Consider the following 27,715-nt stretch of genomic DNA (forward strand, 5'->3'; position numbering starts at 1 on the left):
ATTCCGGTACAGGGAGATCGCTCCATCAAGGAGTAAATGGGAGTTATTTGGGCGTTAGCTCAAAAAAACAACATTAGCATGACTTACGTGAACAAGAGGTACAACGTTACAAATCTTTTCCGATATATGTGATAATGAACTTGTTCTCTGCAATATCGTATAGCTTTGAAATCGTGACATTGCGTTCTTTCGAAGAAAATAAGCACGTTTCTCGACTCATACCCTGGCTTTTAGAAGGGATTGCTTGACGATTAGTTTAGCAACCGCGTGACACAGCATGATAACGTGAACGCGATTGGTCAACAGTCTGCTGGGCGGAGCGTTATGTTTCTCAATTCATTTCCCGCAGGGATTCTTATCTCTTCCTTTAATTAAGAAATATATATGCAATTCAAGAGGCTTTATTGGCTGGGTTATATGTTAACATTGCCAAAGCAAGTGAAAGTGATAAACAAAGTGAACAGTAAATATTACACTCACACAAGTTCCAAAAGAATAAAGACATTTCATATGTCATATTATGTATATACACAGTGTTGTAATATCTCTGATTGCAGAGTTGTAACAATATCTATTGGTTGCAGTTAGAGAGCAGTGACGTGAGCGGTACAGCTGATCGGGCGATAACGAGGCACTGAGGCAGACGAGCAGTCAGCTCAGCTCGTTCGCCTGGGATGTTTTTTGTGATGTTACCAAGACAAAGATACACAACTACAGAGGTAAATGTAACCAAAAGGCACAACTAATAGTCATTAATGCCTTTATGCTGCCGCGTGATGTTACATTTGGGGAACATGGTTCACGTTCGCTATTTTAGCTGGTCAATTGTTGCAGTGGGCAACATTAGCTGGCGATTCTATGATCGTTTATCAGGCCTTTCTGGTCCGACAGTACGTTTGAATCGGACTTGTTTAGGTATACGGGTAGTTTATATAATAAATTAAGCTGATAGAATAGGCACAGAGTTTCTAAACCCAGAGACGCAACATCGCGAGACTTCCTGGAACGCTTGTCAAGCAGACCACACCGGGGTTTGAGAAGTAAAAAAAAAAAAAATGCATTAGCTGTTCATTTTCGCAATCTAAAGGCACAACCTCGATTGGAGCCAATGTCTTAAGTAGTTGAACATGTTATTACTCCAACCTCGTGAAAGTCACACCTTTGTGTTTGATGGCGTGCACATGCGCAGTTCGGCGCTAGACGACCGTTTGACCCGATGACTTATTTCTGCGCATGAGTTTAGCTAGCCAACATCGCCACGACATATTCGATATTTGGTGGATATTGATTTTCTCATCAATACCTATTGAACCAAGCATGCCATTGCTATAAAGATGGTATATTCTGAATCAGGGGTGGATGGAGAGAAATCATCACCCTTTTATTTACTTTTATTGTTATTTTTAAATAATACGATTTTGGATTTCAATCTTCAATACCTCTTACACCTAGTGTGCCATGATCATGATAATTATATATTTATTGTAAAAATGTATTAGGAAAAAAATGTGTCCATCCTTCCCCGATTCAGAATAAATCATTTTCATAGTCATGGCACGCTTTGTGTAAGTGCTATTGAAGCTTGAATGCAAATAAAAAAATAAATACATTTCAACAACAACAAAAGACGGTGGATTTTTTGCCCACTCCCTCATTCAGAATATATCATTTGAATTGTCATGGCACGCTTGGTGTAAGAGATGTTAAATTGAAAGCTATATATATATATATATATATAATACATTTTAAAAAGTGTGGATTTTCTCCATCGCATGCTTTGACGAGAGAACCTAATATCCAATATAAACTAGTTTTACCTCCGTACTTCACGGATGACGCAAAGCATGTGAAATAGGGCGTAATGATGACGCTAGGTCCGTGCAAAAAAAAAAAAAAAAAAAAAAAAAAAAAAAAAAAAAAAAAGATGACGCTTGGTCAGTGCACTCATTTCGCTGTGTAGGACCTTGCGGGGCCTCATCTTTTCAATGCGTGAACAATGTATGTATAGGAATTGCCGTAGTTCTGCTGATAGGACGAGACCCCTCGCATGAAGTAAGTTTCTATCTATGGGCATTACTTGCAACTGTAGCCGCTGCAAGAGCGAGTGGCCGTTTGATTTCCGGGCCGGCGACGTAATTCATGGCAAACAACGGTAGGATAAATATAGCCAGCTGGATGTAGCCAATATAATACCATTTGAAAACTTTTCTGTGTCATCATTTGGGGATTTTAAATTGTAACCAATCACGGACGCACCAGTAGAGGATGTAGGAGGGTCCGCAGTTCTCCAAGGAAGAACAATCTCCTGCTACCTACCACTTCGCACTTGTCTTGCTCTCTAGCTAGCATCTGTCACTACTATTTGGTTACACAACCATCTCCTATGCAAAACAGTAACACGTGTCTCAGCGTGGTGTAAAAAACCCGTGTTTACCTCAGCAAAACAACACAGAAAACTATGGATATGTAATCGACAGAATAGTCTCAAGTAAGTTAGTTAGCTAAGGTTAGATCTATTTTGTGAGACGATTATCAGGATGAGAGACATTTTATACAGCTGAAAACGGCTAGCTAACGCCGACCGTATCGAAAAGGGTTACGCAATCGGGACAGTTTGTGCAGACACGAATGTGTTGTTCTTGCATTACGAAGTCAAGATGTGTTTGTCTTACAGAAAAGAGGATGAAAAGAACATGATTAGCACCGATGGCCTCTCTAAATGCGAGGCGACCCGGCGCAAGACGGGAAAAAGGCCTATGGGGGAGATGTTGCACCTTCTGTCCGCTGTCATTGTCTGGCTTGTGACGGGGACGACCATCTCCAGTCTTAACAAATGGATATTTGCAGTGTACAACTTCAGGTACCCCTTACTGCTATCGGCCCTGCACATGTTGACAGCAATAGTGGTGGACTTTTGGCTTATTAAACTTCGAATGCTCCAGCACAAAGGCGGTGTTGACAAGCATAAAGACCTTACCAACAGCGCCAAATGGAAGGTGTTTCTATTGAGCTTGACATTTTGTGCCAGCATTGCGTTTGGCAACGTGGGTCTGAACTATGTCCAGCTGTCATTTGCCCAAATTATCTACACCACCACGCCAATCTTCACCCTGGCGATTTCCACCCTTATCTTGGGCAAGCAGCATCACATCCTGAAATACACGGCCATGATGCCCATCTGTCTGGGAGCCTCGTTCAGCATCATGGGCGAGGTCCAGTATGACCAGACCGGTTGCTTCTTCGTATTCGCTGCGACAATGTTGAGAGGTGTCAAAACCATCCAGCAAAGTGAGTAAAGTCCCAGCTGCTACCTTTTTATTATGCTTTTATAATAGTTATTATGTTGCATTTCTGATGGGTGTTGACACAATGTCTGTATAACTGTGGTAGGCCTAAGCAATTAATGTATGGGTGTTATGTTGGAATAAATCAGAATGACCCTGTGTACTTTAATAGTTTCCCTTCAAGAGAGTGGAAAATAATGCCCCTAACTGAAATACTCTATCAGTGTAGTTTTGGTGTTCCCTTCAATCCTATGTTTATATTAAACTTCCCACACTGCAGTTAGGGTTGGAACATTTCACTGATGCTCTGAGTCACTCCTCAAGTGACACACCCAGTCTAGCTAGAGATGTTGTGTTGCCTGTTGCTAAGGAAACTTTCAAAACTACTGACGAGTTTACCCATGGAAAACATATCAAAAAGGACTAGTCCCTGCCTGGTAAACCGGTTCGAGCCAATGTTTCTAAAATTCTTTTCACCACTGAGCAAATTTCAGGTCTGCTGAGTGCAAACTTTCTGTGCAACTTCCGGCTCACATTTACTGTGAACACTGAGGCTGTACTCATTTTAAGGTAGTTTTAATGGTGGTCAAGTAGTCTACTGTGGCTATTTGATCATAATGTAGGCCTACCATCAAAAACTATGGAGACATTAACATTTTAACATGGAAATAGCTGTTCTATCGTTCAACCTACAGTAGCAACCAATGTGAGGTGTTCAATGTAGGCCTACATTCCATGAGACTTTTGAAGAAAAAGACATGCAGGGCTTGACATTAACCTGTTTATCCACTTGTCCATCGGACAATGAGGTGACTGAAAATGTTGTTGTGGTGTTTGATGCAAGAAACTACTTTACAAAATAAAATGTATAATTATTCCCATATAACTGCCCCTTTAGGACAAAAAAAATCTATTTACCTGACTGGCTTTTCAAGGATGTCTAGAAATGCACAAGTTTGGTGCTCTTGTAGGAACCAATCACTCTCCCATTGCTGCCTACAAATGATCTATAACTGGGCTAATAACTTACTAACGAACAAAGGATATAAACAACAGTTCAGGATATATGTAACAGTTCAGTTCAGTAAGAGCACCTCCTCCCAGCTGCCCACTGCACTGAGGCTAGGAAACACGGTCACCACCGATAAATCCATGATAATTGAGAATTTCATTAAGCAATTCTCTGGCCATGCTTTCCACCTGGCTACCCCTACCCCGGTCAACAGCCCTGCACCCCCCACAACAACTCCCCCCCCCCCCCCCCATTTCTCCTTCACCCAAATCCAGATAGCTGATGTTTGTCGTGGAGAATCGTTACAAAATAGAACACTTACAAGAACTTGTGAATTCAATATAGGCTTTTAATACAAACATATCAGAAGCCTAGATGGTCTGCGGAACACACCCTTTTCCAGAGCACTGGCTCTGTATTTATACACATACAGCATATGAGTCCATCCCACATGCAAATGAAGTTACTTCCCTCAGTCCATCTGCCACCATTATCTTTCAATCTGTGCTTCCTGCTTGTTCACGCCCAACAACGCTCATATCTGCTTTCAGTTACGTTATAATGGTGGCAGGACCTCTTCATGTCCCAAAAATAATACATCCCCATCTTATCCTATGGGCCCCTTATGTTTAGTTTGGTGTGTTCTTTGGTATGTCTGTCCTTATTAGGACTAGTAGATTGTGTCTCTTCTCTTCATGTCCTAAAAATATATGTCCTATGTCTATAGTCCATCTGTTGGTCATTTGGCTGACCCCCTCCTTTGTGTGTCCCTCTGACCTTGGTAAGTCCAGCTGTCCTATGCTCTCATGGCCTTACTTTGGTTTCCTGTCCTATACAATTTAACATTTATGCATTTTATGGCTTTGGCCATTACATCTGTTATTTCTTGGTTTCCTGTTTTTACCAGAATGGCAAATGCACTCTAAGTGTATCTTCCTCTTGTGGTCTAATGTACACCTTTGCTCTACAGTATTATGTTTGTCCCTATATGTACAGCTTGCTCCCACATGTTCTGAAAGAGCGGCAAAATCTGGACCCCTATAAATCACCGGGCTAGACAATCTGGGCCCTTTCTTTCTAAAATGCCCCTATTACTAGCATGTTCAACCTCTTTCGTATCGTCTGAGATCCCTAAAGATTGGAAAGCTGCCGCGGTTATCCCCCTCTTCAAAGGGGGAGATACTCTAGACCCAAACTGCTACAGACCTATATCTATCCTACCCTGCCTTTTCTAAGGTCTTCGAAAGCCAAGTTAACAAACAGATCACTGACCATTTCAAATCCCACCGTACCATCTCCGCTATGCAATCTGGTTTCCGAGCTGGTCATGGGTGAAACTCAGCCACGCTCAAGGTCCTAAACGATATCATAACCACCATCGATAAGAGACGATACTGTGCAGCTTTATTCATCAACCTGGCCAAGGCTTTCGACTCTGTCAATCACTACATTCTTATTGCCAGACTCAACTGCCTTGGTTTCTCAAATGACTGCCTCACCTGGTTAATCTACTTCTCAGACAGAGTTCAGTGTGTCAAATCAGAGGGCCTGTAGTCCGGACCTCTGGCAGTCTCTATGGGGGTTCCACAGGGTTCAATTCTCGGGCCGACTCAATTCTCTGTATACATCAATAATGTCGCTCTTGCTGCTGGTGATTCTCTGATCCACCTCTATGCAGACGACACCATTCTGGATACTTCTGGCCCTTCTTTGGACACTGTGTTAACTAACCTCCAGACGAGCTTCAATGCCATACAAGTCTCCTTCCGTGGCCTCCAACTGCTCTTAAATGCAAGTAAAACGAAATGCATGCTCTTCAACCGATCACTGCCCACGCCTTGCCGCCCGTCCAGTATCACTACTCTGGAAGGTTCTGACTTAGAATATGTGGACCACTACAAATACCTAGGTGTCTGGTTAGACTGTAAACTCTCCTTTCAGACTCACATTAAGCATCTCCAATCCAAAATCAAATCTAGAATTGGCTTCCTATTTCGCAACAAAGCATCCTTCACTCATGCTGCCAAACATACCCTCGTAAAACTGATTATTCTACCGATCCTTGACTTCGGCAATGTAATTTACAAAATAGCCTCCAACACTCTTCTCAGCAAAGTAGATGGAGTCTATCACAGTGCCATCCGTTTTGTCACCAAAGCCCCATATACTACCCACCACTGTGACCTGTATGCTCTTGTTGGCTGGACCTCGCTTCATATTAATCGCCAAACCCACTGGCTCCAGGTCATCTAGAAGTCTTTGCTAGGTAAAGCCCTGCCTTATCTCAGCTCACTGGTCACCATAGCAGCACCCACCGGTAGCACACACTCCAGCAGGTATATTTCTCTTGTCACCCCTAAAGTCAATTCCCCCTTTGGCTGCCCTTCCTTCCAGTTTTCTGCTGCCAATGACTGGAACGAACTGCAAAAATTGCTGAAGCTGGAGACTCATATCTCCCTCACTAACTTTAAGCAACAGCTGTCAGAGCAGCTCACAGATCACTGTACCTGTACACAGCCCATCTGTAAATAGCCCATCCAACGAACTCATCCCCATAATGTATTTATTTATTTTGCTCCTTTGCACCCCAGTATCTCTACTTGCACATTCATCTTCTGCGCATATCACTCCAGTGTTTAATTGCTATATTGTAATTATTTTGCCACTATGGCCTATTTATTGCCTCAACTCTCTTATCCTACCTCATTTGCACACACTGTATTTATACTTTTTTCTATTGTATTATTGACTGTATGTTTGTTTATTCCATGTGTAACTAACTCTGTGTTGCTGTTTGTGTCACTTTGCTTTATCTTGGCCAGGTCGCAGTTGTAAATGAGAACTTGTTCTCAACTAGCCTACCTGGTTAAATAAAGGTGAAATGAATAAAAAAGGGAATGGCACAGATCTATATATGGTAATGGTCTGTTTTGGATATAGGCCTACTACAGCTCTGATTGCTTATGGTGCACCGGTCTGTGTAGAATACGGGCCTGAGTAGTGCCTGTCAATGCAATAGTCCTACTCCGATGCATTCTGCCTACAACAAAATCTCTTGCATAGTTATTTTGCATGCTAAGTACTGCATAGTTCATTTTGTATTGGCCTGTTGCATTGAAAGTGGCTAGTATTGCAGTAAAGTGAAACGTTGATCGTGTTCACGGGGAAAACTCTAGCTTCTCTCCGCGCGCTTATTTCTTCTGTGCGAAGTCCTGGGGGTAGCTGCACACACCCTCGCAGGCCCGTAACTCAGAGGGAACATTGGTTGGAGCACTCAAAAAAACAGGCCGAGAGCTCCAACCTGTTTACCGTAATTAAGTCCTATCACTACATTACACACTGTCAAGCGCAGAATGTCCATCCGCTTATGAATACCGAACGTAGGTAAGGAATCATGGATGTGTTCTGTTTCCACTAGGAATTGATGTCAGCTGGAGGCTTATGTTGGCTTAAGTGGTGTCCTAGTTAAAATCATCTGACCAACCTCCTAGCTACATTCAAAGGAACAATGTGTCATTTGAATCCTGGTTCTGTATTTGACCAGTATGAACTTGTTCATATATTTGCTGTTGACCTACTTGTTTTGTCAGTGTACAGCGTGTACTGTACAGAGCTGTAATGATAATGAGCTTGTTCGTCTCATGATGTCAAATCCACTCCTGAGTTAACAAACCTTTGACATTTTGATGTTCTGAACATGGCAGGTGTGGCAGACTATGCATTTGACCACTGCGTGTTAAGCCTACTTTTGTGTGTGTGTTCTGTCTCTATGTAGGTTGTATTTAAATGGTTTTCTTTGTGTGTGTCTCTCAGGTATCTTGCTCCAGGAGGAGAAGATCAACTCTGTGTTCCTGCTCTACCTGATGTCCATCCCCAGTTTCTGCATCCTGGCCGTAGCTGCTCTGGCCCTGGAGAACTGGGCCGTGCTCGAGTCTCCAATGCATTATGACCACAACTTGTGGCTCTTCATCCTGCTCAGCTGCCTGGGCTCTGTCATGTACAACCTGGCCAGCTGCTGCGTCATAACCCTCACCTCCGCCGTCACCCTGCACATCCTCGGCAACCTGAGCGTGGTGGGCAACCTGCTGCTCTCCCAGCTGCTGTTCGGCAACGAGATGTCAGCGCTCAGCTGCGTCGGCGTGGCACTCACACTCTCCGGCATGCTCATCTACCAGAACTCTGAATTTATCTCAGACTACATGGACGCACGGCGAGACAAAGCCAGGGCGCTCATTCGTGGGAGGGAGGAGGACATCGCTGGCCCATCACAACCCCCCCAAGACCAGCAGGGGAGCAGGGATGCCGATGGCAAGCGAGAGGACAAGATAGACTGACAGAGAAGGAGGATAGGAGTTGGACTGTTTACAGCAACCCTGTCCTTCGGGGTTAGTTAAGTCAGGTGGTTCTGTGGAGAGGATCAGGAGATGAGCTTCAACCTCGAGGTCATAGTTGATAATGACATGAGTGACAGAACTTGTTTGTTGGGTCGTTTTTACCTCTTCACTGTGCCAATGTATTTATTTCTGCCATGGTCTCATAGAAGTCAGTCTAGGCCAGCTGACAAAAAAAATCTGATGCCTTTATGAAAGTGACAGTTGAGTTTTCACTGTTCTAATACCCATACGTGCACACATCCTGGTATATGCATGCATTAGCACACAATGTGATATATCTCATGAGGTGTTGCTCTCACTACTCCACTGTGAAAATGTTCAACATGAGTGAGTGCTCAATGGGTTGTTGGGAGGGAAGGACTAGGAACACCTCCTATAGTTGGGCACAAATAAAATAAAATAAGCATGGTACTGTTACCTATCCTTCCCCTGGTCTTGTATCAGTGTGAATGAGGTTTCCTGGCAGCTTTTATGTGGTGGATCTTAATATGGGGGTGTAGCATTTGTTCTAGTGCTATAGCTTTTGTCTAGATAACGTTTACAATGGCGGAGACATGCAAGCTAACAGGGTCATCATATCATTTCTGTTGGCTGTTTGTAGGCATGGAGGTCAGTGAGCCACACTGTTAATCTACTGCATGGTGAAGCGCAGATCTGAGGCAAGCACTTTGTCCTGCTCAGCAACCTCTTATTGCATTTCCTCTTAATAAAAGGAACCTATTATAATGAGTTTAATAACCTCCAACCTGAACAGCAGTTCTCACTGCAGAAAACCTCTATTATTAGGCCCATTCACTCTAAGGAGTCTCACTCATCTTTAGTACAGTTCTTTTCTTCTGGGAGAGATCATAAAAAGGATTTCATGATCCTCCTTACTGCTACTCCTGGGCCGAACAAATGTCTACTCTGCCAGGTTTCATGTCTCCACTCAGAGGGTGCCTCTATTTTTAACCTTTTACGTTTAGTCTCCCTTAACCTCTGCTGGACAGTGTTATTGTAAATCCCATTACAATACATTTGAATATTTATTAAGACATTTTAGTTTTATTGTTTATTTTTCTTCTGCTTTTTGAACTGGGTAAGGGACCTTGCTGTTTATGGGTCTTAGAAAGGACAAAGGATGTTTTAGTTTTGCCATCTACGTTTAAAAAAAAAATATATATGTAATTGAAGTTTGAAAGCGCTTACAGTATCTTGTCTATAGCAGGGTTTCCCAAAGTTGGTCCTGCCCCCCCCCGACTGGGTGTACGGTTGGAGCTTTTTTTGCCTGTACCACTACACAGCTAATTCAAATAATCAAAGCTTGATGATGAGTTGGTTATTTGAATCAGCTGTGTAGGAGGGGGGGTTGGGAAACCCTGGTCTATAGCACTGACATGACAGTGGTCACTCAGTAGCTGGAGGTCTAATCAACTGGTCTGCCACTTGGCAAACAGGCATGTGACTGGAGGTCTTGCATAACTCAGATCCAGGTGTAAAATTGCATGTATAGTCAATGTACAGAAATGAGCTTATGAAGATGTTTCTAATCTTCCTTCCCCAGTCAAAATAACCTTCCAGTGTGCCGAACATTGACTACTTTGTTTAGCTTCTGTTCAGTTCAGCCTCGGATAGACACTGGACAACAAAGTTGCTCTCTAATGGGAAATGGTTATATATATATTTTGTTACCCACCTGTTCTTTTTCCCCCTAATATGTTGCCATATGCACAGCAGTAGACACAGAATGATTTGTTGCCAGCCTCGACCTGATAAATGAGACGTTGGAATGAAGATCAGATTCATGCCAGTCACCCATTTGTTTTAACATTCAAGAGTTGTATCAAGAGGGTCTTGTTATTGATGTTAGTTTAAATACCTCAGTCTTCAACATGGCTTGTTAAAGACCATTTGTTTAATAACTTATGTAAGTTAGCAGTTGAAGAGAGATCAAGCAGCTGAAAGCATGTCTGCCCACAACCACGGTTTGTCAACTGTTTATAATCTGTTAAATTGCCTACTGTTTTTAAAAGCCAATTTGATTTAGTACCTTTGGATTGACGATGAGGGCTTTTCAATCACACAGCCCTTAGAATATATATATATATATATCTGACTGTACCAGCTTCACAGATCGTGGTTTGATTTGTTCATACGGAGTTATCTTTTGAGGGTGGGGCAAAGCTCATATTGCACTGACGAGTTTTGGAGATGCTGCCTTTACAGCATAGGGCTCATGTGTATGTACTGTTTTTGATGTCTGCAAAAGTTAAATGTAAATCATTTTATTATATTTATGTATTTTACAATCATGGCTGGCTCAAATATATACTGGTTCAAGAACATATTTCCTGTCTTATTTTTAGATTAACAAAAAGCTAAATGGCATGTCTAGACACACTAAGCAAACACACAAAGTACAGTTTTAAAAAACGAACTGAAAACACTGGTAAAGTAGATGGCCACACTACTGGTATGGTAAGGGTAGGGATGTCCCATGGTTCCCGGATAGCACTAACCGATGTACTATTCTGTATGTATTTAGTTGAGCTCACCACGTGGTGGAGGCATTTCCCAGTTACTGATATGTTTGACCTCAAAATCCCCCAGTCTGAACTCGGACTGGGAGTTGCCAGTGAGCTCACGATACGATATTACCATGATACTTCGGTACCAACATGCGATATAGTGATTCAATGTTCCAAATGTATTGCTCAACAAATGTCTACTGTAGAGGTACATGGAAATAAAAGTGCTCCCTATTTAAGAGGATTTAGAACAAGCTATGAAGGAGAAATACTGGAGTTGTGGTGCAGGTACAGCCAACTAGCGCAAAAATAATATTGTGATATTGTCAAAACAATACAGTGCATTCGGAACATATTCAGACCCCTTGACTTTAACATTTTGTTATGTTACAGCCTTATTCTAAAATTGATTAAAAAATGATTTGTCCCCTAATCTACACACTAACTCATGACAAAGTAAAACAGGTTTTTAGACATTTTTGCAGATTGATCTCCGCCCCCGTGTCTGAGGTCCTGAGTGCTCTGGAGCAGGTTTTCATCAAGGATCTCTATACTTTGTTCTGTTAATCTTTCCCTCGATCCTGACTAGTCTCCCAGTCCATGCCTCTGGAAAAACATCCACACAGTTTGATACTGCCACCACCATGCTTTAAAGTAGGGATGTTGCTAGTTTTCCTCCAGACGTGATTCTTCCCATTCAGAGAGTTCAAAGAGTTCAATCTTGGTTTTATTAGACCAGAGAATCTTGTTTCTCATGGTTTGAGAGTCCTTTAGGTGCCTTTTGGCAAACTCCAAGCAGGCTGTCATGCCTTTTACTGAGGAGGGGCTTCCATCTGGCCACTCTACCATAAAGGACGGATTGGTGGAGTGCTGCAGAGATGGTTGTCCTTCTGGAAGTTTCTGCCATCTCCACAGAGGAACTCTTGAGCTCTGTTAGAGGGACCATCGGGTTCTTGGTCACCTCCTTGATCAAGGCCCTTCTCCCGATTTTCAGCTTGGCCAGGCCGCCAGCTCTAGGAAGAGTCTTGGTGGTTCCAAACTTTTTCCATTTAAGAATGATGGAGGCCACTGTGTTCATGGAGACCTTCAACGCTGCATAAATCTTTTGCAACCCTTCCTCAGATCTGTGCCTTGACATAACCCTTTCTCGGAGCTCGACGGACAATTCTTTGTCCTCGTGGCTTGTTTTTTTTCTGACATGCACTGTCACAGTGAGGCCTTATATAGACAGCTGTGTGCCAATCCAATTCATGTCAAATCAATTGAATTTACCACAGGTGGACTCCAATCAAGGATAATCAATGGAAACAGGATGCACCTGAGCTCAATTTTGAGTCTCATGGCAAAAGGTCTGAATACTTATGTAAATATTATGTATTTCTGTTAATGTTTTTTTGCTAAAATGTCTACAAACATGTTTTTGCTTTTCATTGTATGTAGATTGATTAGGATGTTTTTTTTATTTAATCCATTTTAGAATAAGGCTGTAAAGTAACAACATGTGGAAAAAGGGAAGGGGTCTGAATCATTTCCGAATGCACTGTATATCGTCAAATATCTCTACGTAATTGTATCAACCCCCCCCTCCCTCCCATCACTAGTCTCAACCTTAAGAAAATAACATAATGAGAGTAGATTGGATTTGCTATCCATCTTCTGCCAAATGTGTGTGTGTTCTGTCTTTCCATACAGGGATGTCTTGGCTCTCTGTAAACAGTGAACAGTCGCTTTTTTGCCTGAATAAGGCAGTGTTGTTGCTCCCCTTCTTCCCTTGTATTTAACCCTTTCACTTCCTTTCCAATTATTTGTATATAGGGCTCTCTAAACAACTCTTCACTCACCCGCTGAGTTGATTAAGAGCTTTTTGTCAAAATGGTGTCATTACAAAGACATGATACTCTCTCTAGTTATGCCTCTTAAAGTTTTGCATGACATAAGAGTCAATTGAGGAGAAGAGTTTTGAAGGAAGTAGTGAGGGAGGAGAGGACCGACAGTCCCATGATTCATTCTGTTGTTCCTCCTCCTCCATCCTGGTCCAACTCTGAGGCAGGGAGTGTGGTGTTAAAGGGCTGAGCACTCTCCTGTGCAAGTCTGAGGAAGAGGAGAAAGTGGGACAGGGGTACTGAACATCACGGTAAAACTGAAGTCTCCATCCCCTGTCGCAAACAGCTGCTGCGTTGTCCGCCAAGACACAGACAGAACCCACAAAACAGGTAGGTGTGTGACTATCACTCTGACTCTCCTGTTGTCTCAATTCCTATAACAGCTTTTAGCTTCCTCTATATGAATTGATGTTACCCTTAATGTACTGTATGTTTAGTTACTGTGTGTGTAGTAATATCAGTCTGTCTGTCATCTGTCTTTCTATCCATCTATTGTCCTCTCTGCAAATTTCATGGATGATTGGTGTTACAATGTTCGAAGCTAGATTACTATATTTGTACATGTTTTATACTGTTTGTGTGCTGGTCTAGGCTGGTTGCAGAGAGAATAAGGGCACTTCAGTGTTAACACAAACAGTTCTCTAGAGCAGCATGGTTTATGTCAGTTTAGACCCACTCACTGTTTATATTCAGATTACTGGACAGACTACAAGTCGAACAGATGGTGTTATGCGTTTACATTATGAGAACGCTGCTATCTGCACATCACTGGGTGTTGAAACTTAAATCTAGAGTTTAGTTTAGGTTCCATTTGCAAAAAGATGATTCTGAGAATTGTCTTTAAATTTCCGAACCCTAATTAGTATGAATGGTGTCAGCAATTTGTTTTGTATCTAGTATTCTTTTGACCTTAATATAAATTGTGGTATTTCTAGTGCTATAGAGGTAGAGAGCCTTGAACAGAACAAGGCTACATCAATAACTTCATTTAGACAAAAGTGCAGATAGAACCTTATAGTCCCAAGCGCTCTAAATGTCAATGCTGCCTAACCCTGTTAGCTTTATGAATGTAATTATATAACTAGCTTAAATTAATGATGGTGTGTACTTATAATGATGCATGTAGACAGGGCTAGTCCTCTCAACTCCACACACCAAAAACATTATTTTATCTCTAGCACGCAAATACTGTACACACACTCACTTTATCCTCAACCTCTGACCACTTGTCTTACTCTGTCAGTCTGCCTTTCTTCAGATGTCCCTCTGGTTCAGGGAAAAGAGAGAGATGGTTGAAGATGATCATATGTTTAATGTAGGCCTATGTGCAGGTAACTGCCAAAATAAATGAAGTCCCAATATAGTGTCTTAATGGGGCATCAACAGGGCGTTGGGTCTTGGCATAGATTCTACAAGTGTCTGGAGTGATGCGACACCAATTCTCCATCATTTGGTGTTTTGTTGGTGGTGGAGGAAAATGCTGTCTCAGGCGCTGCGCCAGAATCTCCCATAAATGTTCAATAGTGAAGGTGCATAAAAACGGAGGCCCCCATGTACTTACCACAAATGCCTTGTTTGCTAAATTTTATGTATTGTACATTGTTCTCCGTTACTCTTCTTTTGTATCAGCATTAACACAGTATACATGATTCTCGTTCAATGACGGCGGCAATTAGAAAAAACGAAAAAGTTGTTTGTGCTGATTTACAGGACCATGTTGTGCACCGTAGTTTAAGAACTCTGTGGGTGGTGTTAATAACAATGACGTCATATTTGAATTCCTCCACCTTTATGCACCTTCACCATTGGGTTAAGATCTGGTGACTGAGACACACACACTTTAAACCCCCTATGCACACTTGAGACCCCTCTTCAAATTCACTGAGATCTCTTCAAGCCATGGTAACTAAAATAATGGGCAACTGGGCATTTTTATACATGTTGTTGCTTAGGGAATTAATGTTATTTATAATAAGGGTTACATGGAGAAAATTGGACCTCTTTGAAATGAAAGTGGATGGCCCTCCCTTCAGCAAAGTATACTTTACCTAAACCCTCCCTGAACCCTTCACTATACCCAAAAATATAATTACAACAAAGTGGATAGCAGAGAACATGTCTACCATTTACCCTCACTTCTTGGACAGACCAGAGCCTTAGATATGCAGTTATAGAAACTATTCTTTGTCCTGTCAGCATTACATGACAACTCGAATTTGCCTACTTTCAGCACAATGAGCTTCCATTTCTGATTGATTGTGCCGTGGCTGCTACTTCAAGTTTCAGCACAATAATGTTACTCAAATCTGGTTTATTGTGAGGTCAATAACTCTGATAAATACATCATGGGCAAGAAACATATTGTTTTTAATAAATTCAATTACAGTAGTAGCAAGCTATCAAAGTTGACCTCTGGTCCTCTTTATCTTCATGCTCTCCTCAAACTGAACAGAACACAGGCTATAGGCTAGTCCGTGCGCAAGATAAAGCATTTTTTGGACTAGGCCTAATCAAAAACTATTTACAGAAGGAAACTTTGACTCTCCTCCTGAACTTCCACTGTAGGACTTCACAGTACAACCATTGGTTAGGCAGTACACTAAAATGTTTTTGATCAGCAAGAGCAGAGCAGGCCGGGGCTCAGGGTTGGAATGTCCTTTGCAGTGTGCAATGCAGCCTAGATATATTTACACCATCCCTGCAGCTATCTTAGAAATAGAACTCTGCTCTGTGCTTCTCTAAGAATGCACTTCATAGCCTATAGGCTATGGATAATTTGATTGAGACCACGCTAAATAGCCTATAGGCACACTTGATATAGCCCCAGCTGAGAATCAGAGATGAGGGGTGGTATCGGGCACACATCGATATATAGGCTAATAAGCAACTAATTATAAAACACTGAGAAATATTGAAATTTCATCCATTACAAATTACATGACCCTCCCCTGGACTAGATACAAAAAATTACTAAAACCTCCCCTTGACTGAAATTGAAAAAGCATGACCCTCCCCCATTTTCCTTCAGATACCCATTATGTAAATGTTGATCTGTCCCTTAATTAACTCAGGAACCACATCTGCGTGGAAGCACCAGCTTACAATATATTTCGTATCCCTCATTTAGTCAAGTGTTTCCTTTATTTTGGCAGTTACCTGTATGTCTGCTAGCTATGCAACTGCTTGCCATGGATCCATCAATGAAAATGCATGTCAATCTCTTCTTGCTCAAAGTAGAGGCGAGATTACCTTCATCACTACTTGTATTTGTGAGAACTATTGATATGTTGAATGCACCGAGCTGTCTGTTCAAACTACGAGCACACAGATCAGACACCATGCACACCCCACAAGACATGCCACCAGTCTCTTCACAGTCCCCAGGTCAAAAACACACTATGGGAGGTGCACAGTACTACATAGAGCCATGACTACATGGAACTCTATTCCACATCAAGTAACTTGTGAAACTGATAAAAATACACCTTAGGGAACAGCAGGGACTGTGAAGGGTCACAGGCACAGACACATGCATACACACCCACATGTACACATGGATGTTGTGTTGTAGATATGTGGTAGTAGAGTAGTGGCCTGAGGGCACACACTTAATGTGTTGTGAAATCTGTTTTTGAAATGTAATAGTTTTGAACAATGTATATAACTGCCTTCATTTTGCTGGACCCTAGGAAGATGTCCTTGGCAGCAACTAATGGGGATCCATAATACATACAAATTCAAACTAATGATGTTATTTGTTCTGGCTCTTTGGATATTTGTGTAGGAGTTCTTGCCATTGGAGCCTCCTTATCTCTGTTCTTTACCTTATTTCGAAGTCCCATACAGTACGTTGGACATGGAGGCGGGACCTGATGAGGGAGTGGCGGGGGCTGTGCTTGCAAACGAGACCTCCGAGACGAACCCCAGTGACACACCGTCAGGCATACTGAACAGTCAGCAGTTATCTGCTATTGAGGATGAAGAAGTCCTGAATAAACTGGTGAGGCAGTAGTAGTGCATACTTCACATAAACTGTTTCCATTATCTTGTCCAATTACTTTTTTGTCGACGTTTAGAAAGTAGATGTGACAATTGCCTGCTAGGGTATGTTTCCATTTATCTTGGGTTGAGAAAAACAGCTGGACGTAATGATATCTCGCACACAGACACACACACACACAGACACACACACACAGACACACACACACAAACACACAAACACACAGACCTGAACCCAGTAGAAAATCTTTGGAGGGAGCTGAAAGTCCGTATTGCCCAGCGACAGCCCCGAAACCTGAAGGATCTAGAGAAGGTCTGTATGGAGGAGTGGGCCAAAATCCCTGCTGCAGTGTGTGCAAACCTGGTCAAGAACGACAGGAAACGTATGATCTCTATAATTGCAAACAAAGGTTTCTGTACCAAAATATTAAGTTCTACCTTTCTGATGTATCAAATACTTATGCCATGCAATAAAATGCAAATTAACTTACTTAAAAATCATACAATGTGATTTTCTGGATTTTTGTTTTAGATTCCGTCTCTCACAGTTGAAGTGTACCTATGATTAAAAAAAATACAGACCTCTACATGCTTTGTAAGTAGGAAAACCTGAAAAATCGGCAGTGTATCAAATACTTGTTCTCCCCACTGTATATACAGTCATGGCCAACATTTTTGAGAATGACACAAATATGAATTTTCAAGTCTGCTGCCTCAGTTTGTATGGTGGCAATTTGCATATACTCCAGAATGTTATGAAGAGTGATCAGATGAATTGCAATTAATGAAAAGTCCCTCTTTGCCATACCAAATTAACTGAATCCCCCCAAAACATTTCCACTGCATTTCAGTCCTGCCACAAAGGACCAGCTGACATCATGTCAGTGATTCTCTCGTTAACACAGGTGTGAGTGATGACGAGGACAAGGCTGGAGATCACTCTGTCATGCTGATTAAGTTTGAATAACAAACTGAAGCTTCAAAAGGAGGGTGGTGCTTGGAATCATTGTTCTTCCTCTGTCAACCATGGTTACCTGCAAGGAAACACGTGCCGTCATCATTGCTTTGCACAAAAAGTGCTTCATAGACAAGGATATTGCTGCCAGTAAGATTGCACCTAAATCAACCATTTATCGGATCATCAAGAACTTCAAGGAGAGTGGTTCAATTGTTGTGAAGAAGGCTTCAGTGCGACCAAGATAGTTCAGCATGCGCCAGCATGCACCGTCTTCTAAAGTTGATTCAGCTGCGGGATCAGGGCACCACCAGTACAGAGCTTGCTCAGGAATGGCAGCAGGCAGGTGTGAGTGCATTTACATGCACAATGAGGTGAAGACCTTTGGAGGATGGCCTGGTGTCAAGAAGGGCAGCAAAGAAGCCACTTCTCCAGGAAAAATATTAGGGACAGACTAATATTCTGCAAAGGGTACAGGGATTGGACTGCCGAGGACTGGGTTAAAGTCATTCTCTCTGATGAATCCCCTTTCCAATTGTTTGGGGCATCCGGAAAAAAGCTTGTCAAGAGAAGACAAGGTGAGCGCTACCATCAGTCCTGTGTCATGCCAACAGTAAAGCATCCTGAGACCATTTATGTGTGGGGTTGCTTCTCAGCCAAGCGAGTGGGCTCACTCACAATTTTGCCTAAGAACACAGCCATGAATAAAGAATGGTATCAACACATCCTCCGAGAACTTCTCCCAACCATCCAGGAACAGTTTGGTGAAAAACAATGCCTTTCCCAGCATGATGGAGTACCTTGCCATAAGGCAAAAGTGATAACTCAGTGGCTCGGGGAACAAAACATTGATATTTTGTGTCCATGGCCAGGAAACTCCCCAAGACCTTAATCCCATTTTGAACTTCTGGTCAATCCTCAAGAGGCGGGTGGACAAACAAAAACCCACAAATTCTGACAAACTCCGAGCATTGATTATGCAAGACTGCCATCAGTCAGGATGTGGCCCAGAAGTTAATTGACAGCATGCCAGGGTGGATTGCAGAAGTCTTGAAAAAGAACGGTCAACACTGCAAATATTGACTCTTTGCATCAACTTCATGTAATTGTCAATAAATGTAATTGTCAATTGTCAATCAATTTGACACTTATGAAATGCTTGTAATTATACTTCAGTTTTCCATAGTGACATCTGACAAAAATATCTAAAGACACTGAAGCAGCAAACTTTGTGGAAATTAATATTTGTGTCATTCTCAAAACTTCTGGCCACGACTGTACACTAGCGTTGAAAAGTTTGGGTCACTTAGAAATGTCCTTGTTTTTGAAAGAAAAGCAAATTTTTTGTCCATTAAAATAACATCAAATTGATCAGAAATACAGTGTAGACATTGTTAATGTTGTAAATGACTATTGTACCTGGAAACGGCAGATTTAATGGAATATCTACATAGGTGTACTGAGGCCCATTATCAGCAACCATCACTCCTGTGTTCTGATGGCACATTTGTCAGGACCCGGTTACGAACCCGGGTCTCCTGAGTGAGAAACAGTCACTTAACCAACTGAGCCACGAATAGTCAGCAGAACCCAGAAGATGAGGCAGACACAGCAGTACTTGAGACGGTGTATTTAATAAAGTAAAAAGTGAAGTCCTTCAGGAAAACATGTAACTCCACAACCTCAAAAGGAATTCCACAAGAACAAGGTAATCCACAAGGTAATCCTCCACAAGGTAAATCCTCAAGGTGGTAGGTACAAAAATGTCCTTGTTTCCAAAGGTGGGGTAAAAGCATAAAAAAAGCCTCAAAATATATTATTATATATTAGATACTCAAAAATAAATAAACAAGAACAAAAAACAGAATTCCACAAGAACCGGGATCAACAAGAGTACACAGAATACTAGGGCTGGGTGCTAACATACAAACACAGAGCAAAGAACTGAGGGAAACTAAGGGTTTAAATACAATCAGGGGAAAACGAGGCACAGGTGCAAATAATAATGGGGATCAAGGGAAAGCAAAAGGTCAAAAAGCACTATGGGGGCATCGAGTGACCAAAAACCGGAACAACCCTGGCCAAATCCTGACAACATTGTGTTAGCTCATCCAAGTTTAGAATTTGAAAAGGCTAATTGATCATTAGAAAACCCTTTTACAATTATGTTAGCACAGCTGAAAACTGTTGTCCTGATTAAAGAAGCAATACAACTGGCCTTCTTTAGACTAGTTGAGTATCTGGAGCATCAGCATTTGTGGGTTCGATTACAGGCTCAAAATGGCCAGAAACAAAGGACTTTCTTCTGAAACTCATCTGTCTATTCTTGTTCTGAGAAATTAAGGCTATTCCTTTCAAGAAATTGCCAAGAAACTGAAGATCTCGTACAATGCTGTATACTACTCCCTTCACAGAACAGCGCAAACTGGCTCAACAAGTCCTCAACTGGCAGCTTCATTAAATAGTACCTGCAAAACACCAGTCTCAATGTCAACAGTGAAGAAGCGACCGTGAAGATGCTGACCGTGAAGAGGCAACAGTGAAGATGCTGACCTTTTTGTGTATTTGCAAAAATCTACAGTGTCTTATAAAAATGTAGTGGTTGAAGTGTTTCCATTACCCTTTTAGGAAAATTGAGAATTAATACATTTGCGAAAGCCTGTGTGCCCTTCCACCTATCTGTTTTATGTCTCAGGTGGCCCGCGCAAGCCAACATGGATAGAATACAATAATTTACTAATATTTGCCATATTCTAATAATTATCATGTGCCAATGTATCGCCACTGTCCGTGCCATGGTGAGACTTGCACTCCTGTAGATCTGTAATAATTGGATGGTGAAACTTGCATCCAGCCAACCAGAAAAGCAAGGTGAAACAATTCAGACATTCTTGAAAGTCAGGGCAATCCTTGTCCTGCAAAGAAGCATTATTTGTTTATAGTTGAAAACATTTTTTTTTGCAAGCAGTAGGCTTTTAGAATGAAATGTGGAGTGGAGGGTATAGTAAGGCCACATGATGACATCACGTGCTCTGCCAACCTGCAAGAATATTCGCCAATGATTTCTTATTCGGAAAAACACTGTTTCCATCAACATTTGTCGTAATAAAGAAAATCCAGTGTAGGCTATCTTTAGATAATTTATCCTATATCTGCAATTTCCATTACATATTTTGTAGAGTAAAGCTGGGTCAATGACACCTGCCAATAGACAGCAGGTGACCTTTTTGTTGTTGTTTCGCACACCAAGTAAGGAGTTTTTAGTATGGAGGTTAATGAGTGTCGAATTTGGTTTGGTCAACAACCCCTTTTCAAATATTCAAATAAGGATTACAATAACGAGATATATCCGCCAATCCAAAGGAAGGTGAGAGATAGACAGCTTGCCATGCCACTTTGTACACAACGACTCCCATTGTTAGGGCGGGGAGACATGTATCTTGTCAGTATTTCCATAAACTTTACTATAAATCTCGCCAGCTTGTAGTCCTAAAAACGGAAATGATTTACCTCTAGTTCGTTCAGCCATTCCGATGGGCAAAATGAATGGAGAAAGGATAGGCTTATGAGATCTTATACGTTTTGATCTATGAGATGATAAGGTATCAGTCAGTTAACATGACCTTTATGAATTTGGAAGCCTGTATGTGCGTTATGGGTTTTTTAATGACATAAATGCTTCAAAATTCACAAAAAGTGACATTAGCTGATGTAATTGTATAAGATCTCCTATGCCTTGGTTTACCACAGACCTTATTTTCTGCATTTATCCAAAAACCCTACAAAAACCATGCTGAAGAGGAAGGAAACCGTTTAGGGATTTCACCATGAGGCCAATGGTGACTTTAAAACAGAGTTTAATGGCTGGGAGAGGAGAAAACTGAGGATGGGTCAACAACATTGTAGTTACTCCACAATACTAACATAATTGACAGGGTTAAAAGAAGGAAGCCTGTACAAAATATAAATATTCCAAAACATGCATCCTGTTTACTAAAGTAACACAGTGAAATATTTGGCAAAGCAATTCACTTTTTGACCTGAATACAAAGTGGTATGTTTGGGGCAAATCCAATACAACACATTACTGAGTACCACTCTCCATATTTCAAGCATAATGGTGGCTGCATCATGCTATGGGTATGTTTGTAATTATTAAGGACTGGGGAGTTTTTCAGGATAAAAAAGAAACAAAGCTAATCACAGACAAAATCCTAGAGGAAGACCTTGTTCAGTCTGCTTTCCAATAGACACTGGGAGAAGAATTCACCTTTCAGCAGGACAATAAACTAAAACACAATCAATCATATTTCAATCAAATTTATTTATAAAGCCCTTTTTTACATCAGCTTATGTCACAAGGTGCTATACAGAAACCCAGCCTACAATCCCAAACAGCAAGCAATGCAGATGTAGAGGCACGGTGGCTAGGAACAACTCTCTAAAAAGGCCAGAACCTAGGAAGAAACCTAGAGAGGAACCAGGCTATAAGGGGTGGCCAGTCCTCTTCTGGCTGTGCCGGGTGGATATTATAACAGTACATGGCCAAGATGTTCAAGCGTTCATAGATGACCAACAGGGTCAAATAATAATAATAATAATAATAAGTGGCTGTAGAGGGTGCAACAGGTCAGTACCTCAGGAGTAAATATCAGTTGGCTTTTCATAGCCGAGCATTCAGAGTTATTCAAAGCTAAATCTACATTGGAGTTGCTTACCAAGCAGACAGTGAATGTTCCTGAATGGCTCAGTTACAGTTTTGACCAAAATCTACTTGGAAATACATTGCAAGACCTGAAAATGGTTGTCTAGCAAAGACCAACAGCCAATTTGACAGAGCTTGAAGAATTTTTAAAATAATAATGGCCAAATGTTGCACAATCCAGATGTGGAAAGCTCTTAAAGACTCCCAGCTGTAATCGCTGCCAAAGGTGCTTCTACAAAGTATTGACTCAGGAGTGTGAATACGTATGTAAATTAGATATTTCTGTATTTATTTTCAATAAATTTGCTAACATTTTTAAAAATAACAATATTGGGGTACTGTGTGTAGATGGGTGAGAAAATATATTTAATAATTTAGAATTCAGGCTATAACACAACAAACCATGGTGGAGTTATTGCCTACATTACTATTGAGTTCAGCCTTGGTCTCCTCATCTTTTGGTTTCTACATGGGTTTATCTCTGACAGTTGGATAAAGCTGTGGATTTTGATGAAAGGCGAATGATCCGCGCTGCATTGAGGGACTTGCTCAAGAAGAAGAGAGGTAAGATCAGAGAGCTTTAACGTGAAATGTGACAGAATTGCATCTCTGCTATCACTCCTGACAACCCCTTTGAATGTCCACTCGCTGACCTACTTCCAATTCTAATACTACAATTCTCTTTTTCTCCCTCTACTTCTCTCTAAAGAGAAGCGAGAGAAAGAGCGGGGGTCCAGGCAAGCTGACCTGAGGCAGCAGGCTTTGAGTAAAGCAGGCACAGGACGGATGGGAATGAACAGAGGCCAGACCAGCAACCACCAGCAAAGATCCCACAGTTAGTATCATATCACCCAGTAGATATGGGAGTTTTTCAAAATTGGATTTGTTTTCGAATTCTTTGTGGATCTGTGTAATATGAGGGAAATATGTCTCTCTAATATGGTCATACATTGGGCAAGACTAGTTTGCTCTGTTTTTTTGTTAATTCTTTCCAATGTGTCAAGTAATTATCTTTTTGTTTTCTCATGATTTGGTTGGGTCTAATTGTGCTGCTGTCCTGGGGCTCTGTAGGGTGTGTTTGTGAACAGAGCCCCAGGACCAGCTTGCTTAAGGGACTCTTCTCCAGGTTCATCTCTCTGTAGGTGATGGCTTTGTTGTGGAAGGTTTGGGAATCGTGCTTCCTTTTGTGTTTGTGAGGTGGTTATAGAATTTAACGGCTCTTTTCTGGATTTTGATAATTAGTGGGTATCGGCCTAATTCTGCTCTGCATGCATTATTTGGTGTTCTACGTTGTACACGGAGGATATTTTTGCAGAATTCTGCGTGCAGAGTCTCAATTTGGTGTTTGTCCCATTTTGTGAAGTCTTGGATGGTAAGCGGACCCCAGACCTCACAACCATAAAGGGCAATGGGCTCTATGACTGATTCAAGTATTTTTAGCCAAATCCTAACTGGTATGTTGAAATTTATGTTCCTTTTGATGGCATAGAATGCCCTTCTTGCCTTGTCTCTCAGATCGTTCACAGCTTTGTGGAAGTTACCTGTGGCGCTGATGTTTAGGCCAAGGTATGTATAGTTTTTTGTGTGCTCTAGGGCAACATAGTCTAGATGGAATTTGTATTTGTGGTCCTGGTGACTGGACCTTTTTTGGAACACCATTATTTTGGTCTTACTGAGATTTACTGTCAGGGCTCAGGTCTGACATAATCTGTGCATAAGACCTAGGTGCTGCTGTAGGCCCTCCTTGGTTGGTGACAGAAGCACCAGATCATCAGCAAACAGCAGACATTTGACTTCGGATTCTAGTAGGGTGAGGCCGGGTGCTGCAGACCTTTCTAGTGCCCGTGCCAATTCGTTGATATATATGTTGAAGAGGGTGGGGCTTAAGCTGCATCCCTGTCTAACCCCTCGACCCTGTGTGAAGAAATGTGTTTTTTTGCCAATTTTAACCGCACACTTGTTGTTTGTGTACATGGATTTTATAATGTCGTATGTTTTACCCCCAACACCACTTTCCATCAGTTTGTATAGCAGACCCTCATGCCAAATTGAGTCGAAAGATTTTTTGAAATCAACAAAGCATGAGAAGACTTTGCCTTTGTTTGTTTGGTTGTCAATTAGGGTATGCAGGAAGAATACATGGTCTGTTGTACGGTAATTTGGTAAAAAGCCAATTTGACATTTGCTCAGTACATTATTGTCATTGAGGAAGTGTACGAGTCTGCTGTTAATGATAATGCAGAGGATTTTCCCAAGGTTACTGTTGACGCATATTCCACGGTAGTTATTGGGGTCAAATTTGTCTCCACTTTTGTGGATTGGGGTGATCAGTCCTTGGTTCCAAATATTGGGGAAGATGCCAGAGCTAAGGATGATGTTAAAGAGTTTTAGTATAGCCAATTGAAATTTGTTGTCTGTATATTTGATCATTTCATTGAGGATACCATCAACACCACAGGCCTTTTTGGGTTGGAGGGTTTTTATTTTGTCCTGTAACTCATTCAATGTAATTGGAGAATCCAGTGGGTTCTGGTAGTCTTTAATAGTTGATTCTAAGATCTGTATTTGATCATGTATATGTTTTTGCTCTTTATTCTTTGTTTAAGAGACAAAAAGATTGGAGAAGTGGTTTACCCATACATCTCCATTTTGGATAGATAATTATTTGTGTTGTTTGTTTAGTGTTTTCCAATTTTCCCAGAAGTGGTTAGAGTCTATGGATTCTTCAATTACATTGAGCTGATTTCTGACATGCTGTTCCTTCTCTCTCTCTCGCGCTCTCTCTCGCTCTCACACTCTCTATCTCTCTCCAAGCTTTCAAATCAAAGTGGGATTGTGAGAGATGACCTGCTTCCCTACTCAAAATCACTACATGCCCCCTTCTGTTTCTCTACAGTGCACAGCCAACTTTCTGCATCAACCACCAACTCCTTCACTAAAACAACTGGCAGGTGAGTCATTGAGCTAACAGCCAGCCTTGCTTCACGTGTGATTGATCAAATTCTGCATGTCTAAGTTGTGATACTAGGAGTGTGTTAAATAACGTGTTTATCCTCTCTCCTCAGCATGGCCAACCCAGCTATGGCACCAGCCCATCAGTGTTCCCCTATCGTTGCAGAACCCAACATGAAAAATGTCAAGCAGATGTTACTGGATTGGTGCAGGGCCAAAACCGAACCATATGAGGTAAGCATTTGAGGACTCACTATCTTATATCTACATGAATATATTCTTGTTTTATACCCACAGTGTCCCCAGCATACCAATAACCTTACTTCACTTGATCAATGTCTTTGTAAATCCACTCCCTCTCCTCGAACTCTTTGGTGTTCCCTTTTATGTCCCCTCCTCCCTTACCATGTGCAGGGGGTGGAAATCCGCAACTTCTCCTCCAGTTGGAGTGATGGCATAGCATTCTGTGCACTGGTGCACAGGTTCTTCCCAGATGCATTTGAGTACTCCATACTCAACCCAAACGCACGCAAAGACAACTTTGAGCTGGCCTTCAGCACTGCAGAGTGAGTTTCCTATGTATCTATTCTAAACAAACATTGAAACACAAACACACACCCTCAGCCACAGAAAACCTACTCTGACAAAATGCACTTTCTACTCACAGATGCACAAGAAGGCCCCAAGGGCTGTGCAGTGATCGATTGAACTTGACAAAAATACCTTCTCTCAGGAAAAAAACAAAAAACTGTATTGTCCACTAGCTCAGCTGCCAGTGGATCCTGCCTGGGGACAATGATTGTGATTGCTCAGGCATGTGTCTCTCTCTTCTCCTCTCTTTTGGCTGTAGAAGGCTGGCAGATTGCCCCCCTCTGCTGGACGTTGAAGACTTGCTGGGGATGCGTGAGCCTGACTGGAAGTGTGTGTACACATACATCCAGGAGTTCTATCGATGCCTGGTGGAGAAAGGCCTAGTTAAAACCAAAAAGAAACTCTAGAGACGGATGTTTCACAATATGGGGATGGGGAGGGCATATAAGAGTTTGTAGTTTGCTGCAGTGCCTTTTAAGCACATAGCTGGGATTTTGTATTAACTGTGTGTATCTTTGTATTGGTTTGTGTGTATTAGCTGACACTTTCTGTTTATGTGTTGAGAGGACAGCTGGCACGTAGGATCAGTACATTCCACTGAGATTACACGTCTGATATAATCTCAGTCAGAGCCATGGAGAATCTGGGAATGGCTTTTTATGGTGCTGCTGTGCCCTGACTACAATGCCTTTTTGTGGGTAGGCTATGTATGGGTTAAAGATACAAGAGGTCAAATGTAATGATTGATTTGTGAACATGTATTTTGTTTTGATCACATTATAGAGTACTACTACATTTATATTACGGGGAACCCACACCATTTTCAGCCTGAATGAGGATTGTTGCCAAGTCATTACTGTATTTGGTCACTATTTAAAAATGGAAAATATCCCTGAAGTCTACTCCATCAAAGTTTAGACCCAAAGGCATCATGGTCCAGGGCAAATAAAATGCAGTGACTGGCTCGCAGTAACACTGACTTATTATTGGCTGAGCTACTCAGGACCACCATGTGCTCAGAGACAGACTATAATCATACTATATAAACACAGAGTTGCCATACCTTGTTAGTCATATAGCCTACATTATGTAGCCCAAATGCATACAATTTGGAAGTGATTCTTCAAAATATTGGCACTTTACTCTAGCTCACCAGACTGTGAAGGCTAATGTATATCAGTGAATAACAGTTAAATAAACAAACCAAGCCTACTCATCCAATAGAGTGCACTGTATGTGTGTCAATTTGGACTGATATATACACAATAAATAGACAATAAAATAACATAACACAGCTCGCACCTCTGACGTGGTGGGGTGTCTTCTTCTTGCCCATGTGCAGATGGTCACATCATCAATCAATCAATCAAATGCATGTATAAAGCCCTATTTACATCAGCTGTTGTCATAAAGTGCTATACAGAAACCCAGCC

The 27,715-nt window shown here is 41.6% G+C and overlaps 2 protein-coding genes across 4 annotated transcripts; both read left to right on the top strand.

Moving 5' to 3' along the window:
* Positions 1–595: 595 nt before the first annotated feature.
* Positions 596–11,012, top strand: LOC135544365 (solute carrier family 35 member E4-like). 3 transcript variants are annotated; one of them, XM_064971917.1, is made up of 3 exons: positions 596–719; positions 2,675–3,288; positions 8,110–11,012. In XM_064971917.1, the coding sequence occupies exons 2-3, from the start codon at positions 2,694–2,696 to the stop codon at positions 8,628–8,630; spliced, it is 1,116 nt and encodes a 371-aa protein (XP_064827989.1). In that variant the 5' UTR covers positions 596–719; positions 2,675–2,693; the 3' UTR covers positions 8,631–11,012. The 3 variants fall into 3 exon arrangements, with proteins under 3 accessions (XP_064827989.1, XP_064827987.1, XP_064827988.1); XM_064971915.1 differs by lacking the exon at positions 596–719 and adding an exon at positions 1,731–2,152; XM_064971916.1 differs by lacking the exon at positions 596–719 and adding an exon at positions 1,732–2,052.
* Positions 11,013–13,207: 2,195 nt separating this feature from the next.
* LOC135544366 (smoothelin-like) lies at positions 13,208–27,572 on the top strand. Its single transcript, XM_064971918.1, has 8 exons — positions 13,208–13,410; positions 16,917–17,080; positions 23,228–23,303; positions 23,449–23,574; positions 25,636–25,690; positions 25,805–25,925; positions 26,106–26,257; positions 26,542–27,572. The coding sequence occupies exons 2-8, from the start codon at positions 16,937–16,939 to the stop codon at positions 26,687–26,689; spliced, it is 822 nt and encodes a 273-aa protein (XP_064827990.1). The 5' UTR covers positions 13,208–13,410; positions 16,917–16,936; the 3' UTR covers positions 26,690–27,572.
* The last annotated feature ends 143 nt before the right edge of the window (positions 27,573–27,715 follow it).

The sequence above is a fragment of the Oncorhynchus masou genome, chromosome 8, assembly GCF_036934945.1.
Source record: "Oncorhynchus masou masou isolate Uvic2021 chromosome 8, UVic_Omas_1.1, whole genome shotgun sequence".
NCBI classification, from domain to species: domain Eukaryota; kingdom Metazoa; phylum Chordata; class Actinopteri; order Salmoniformes; family Salmonidae; genus Oncorhynchus; species Oncorhynchus masou.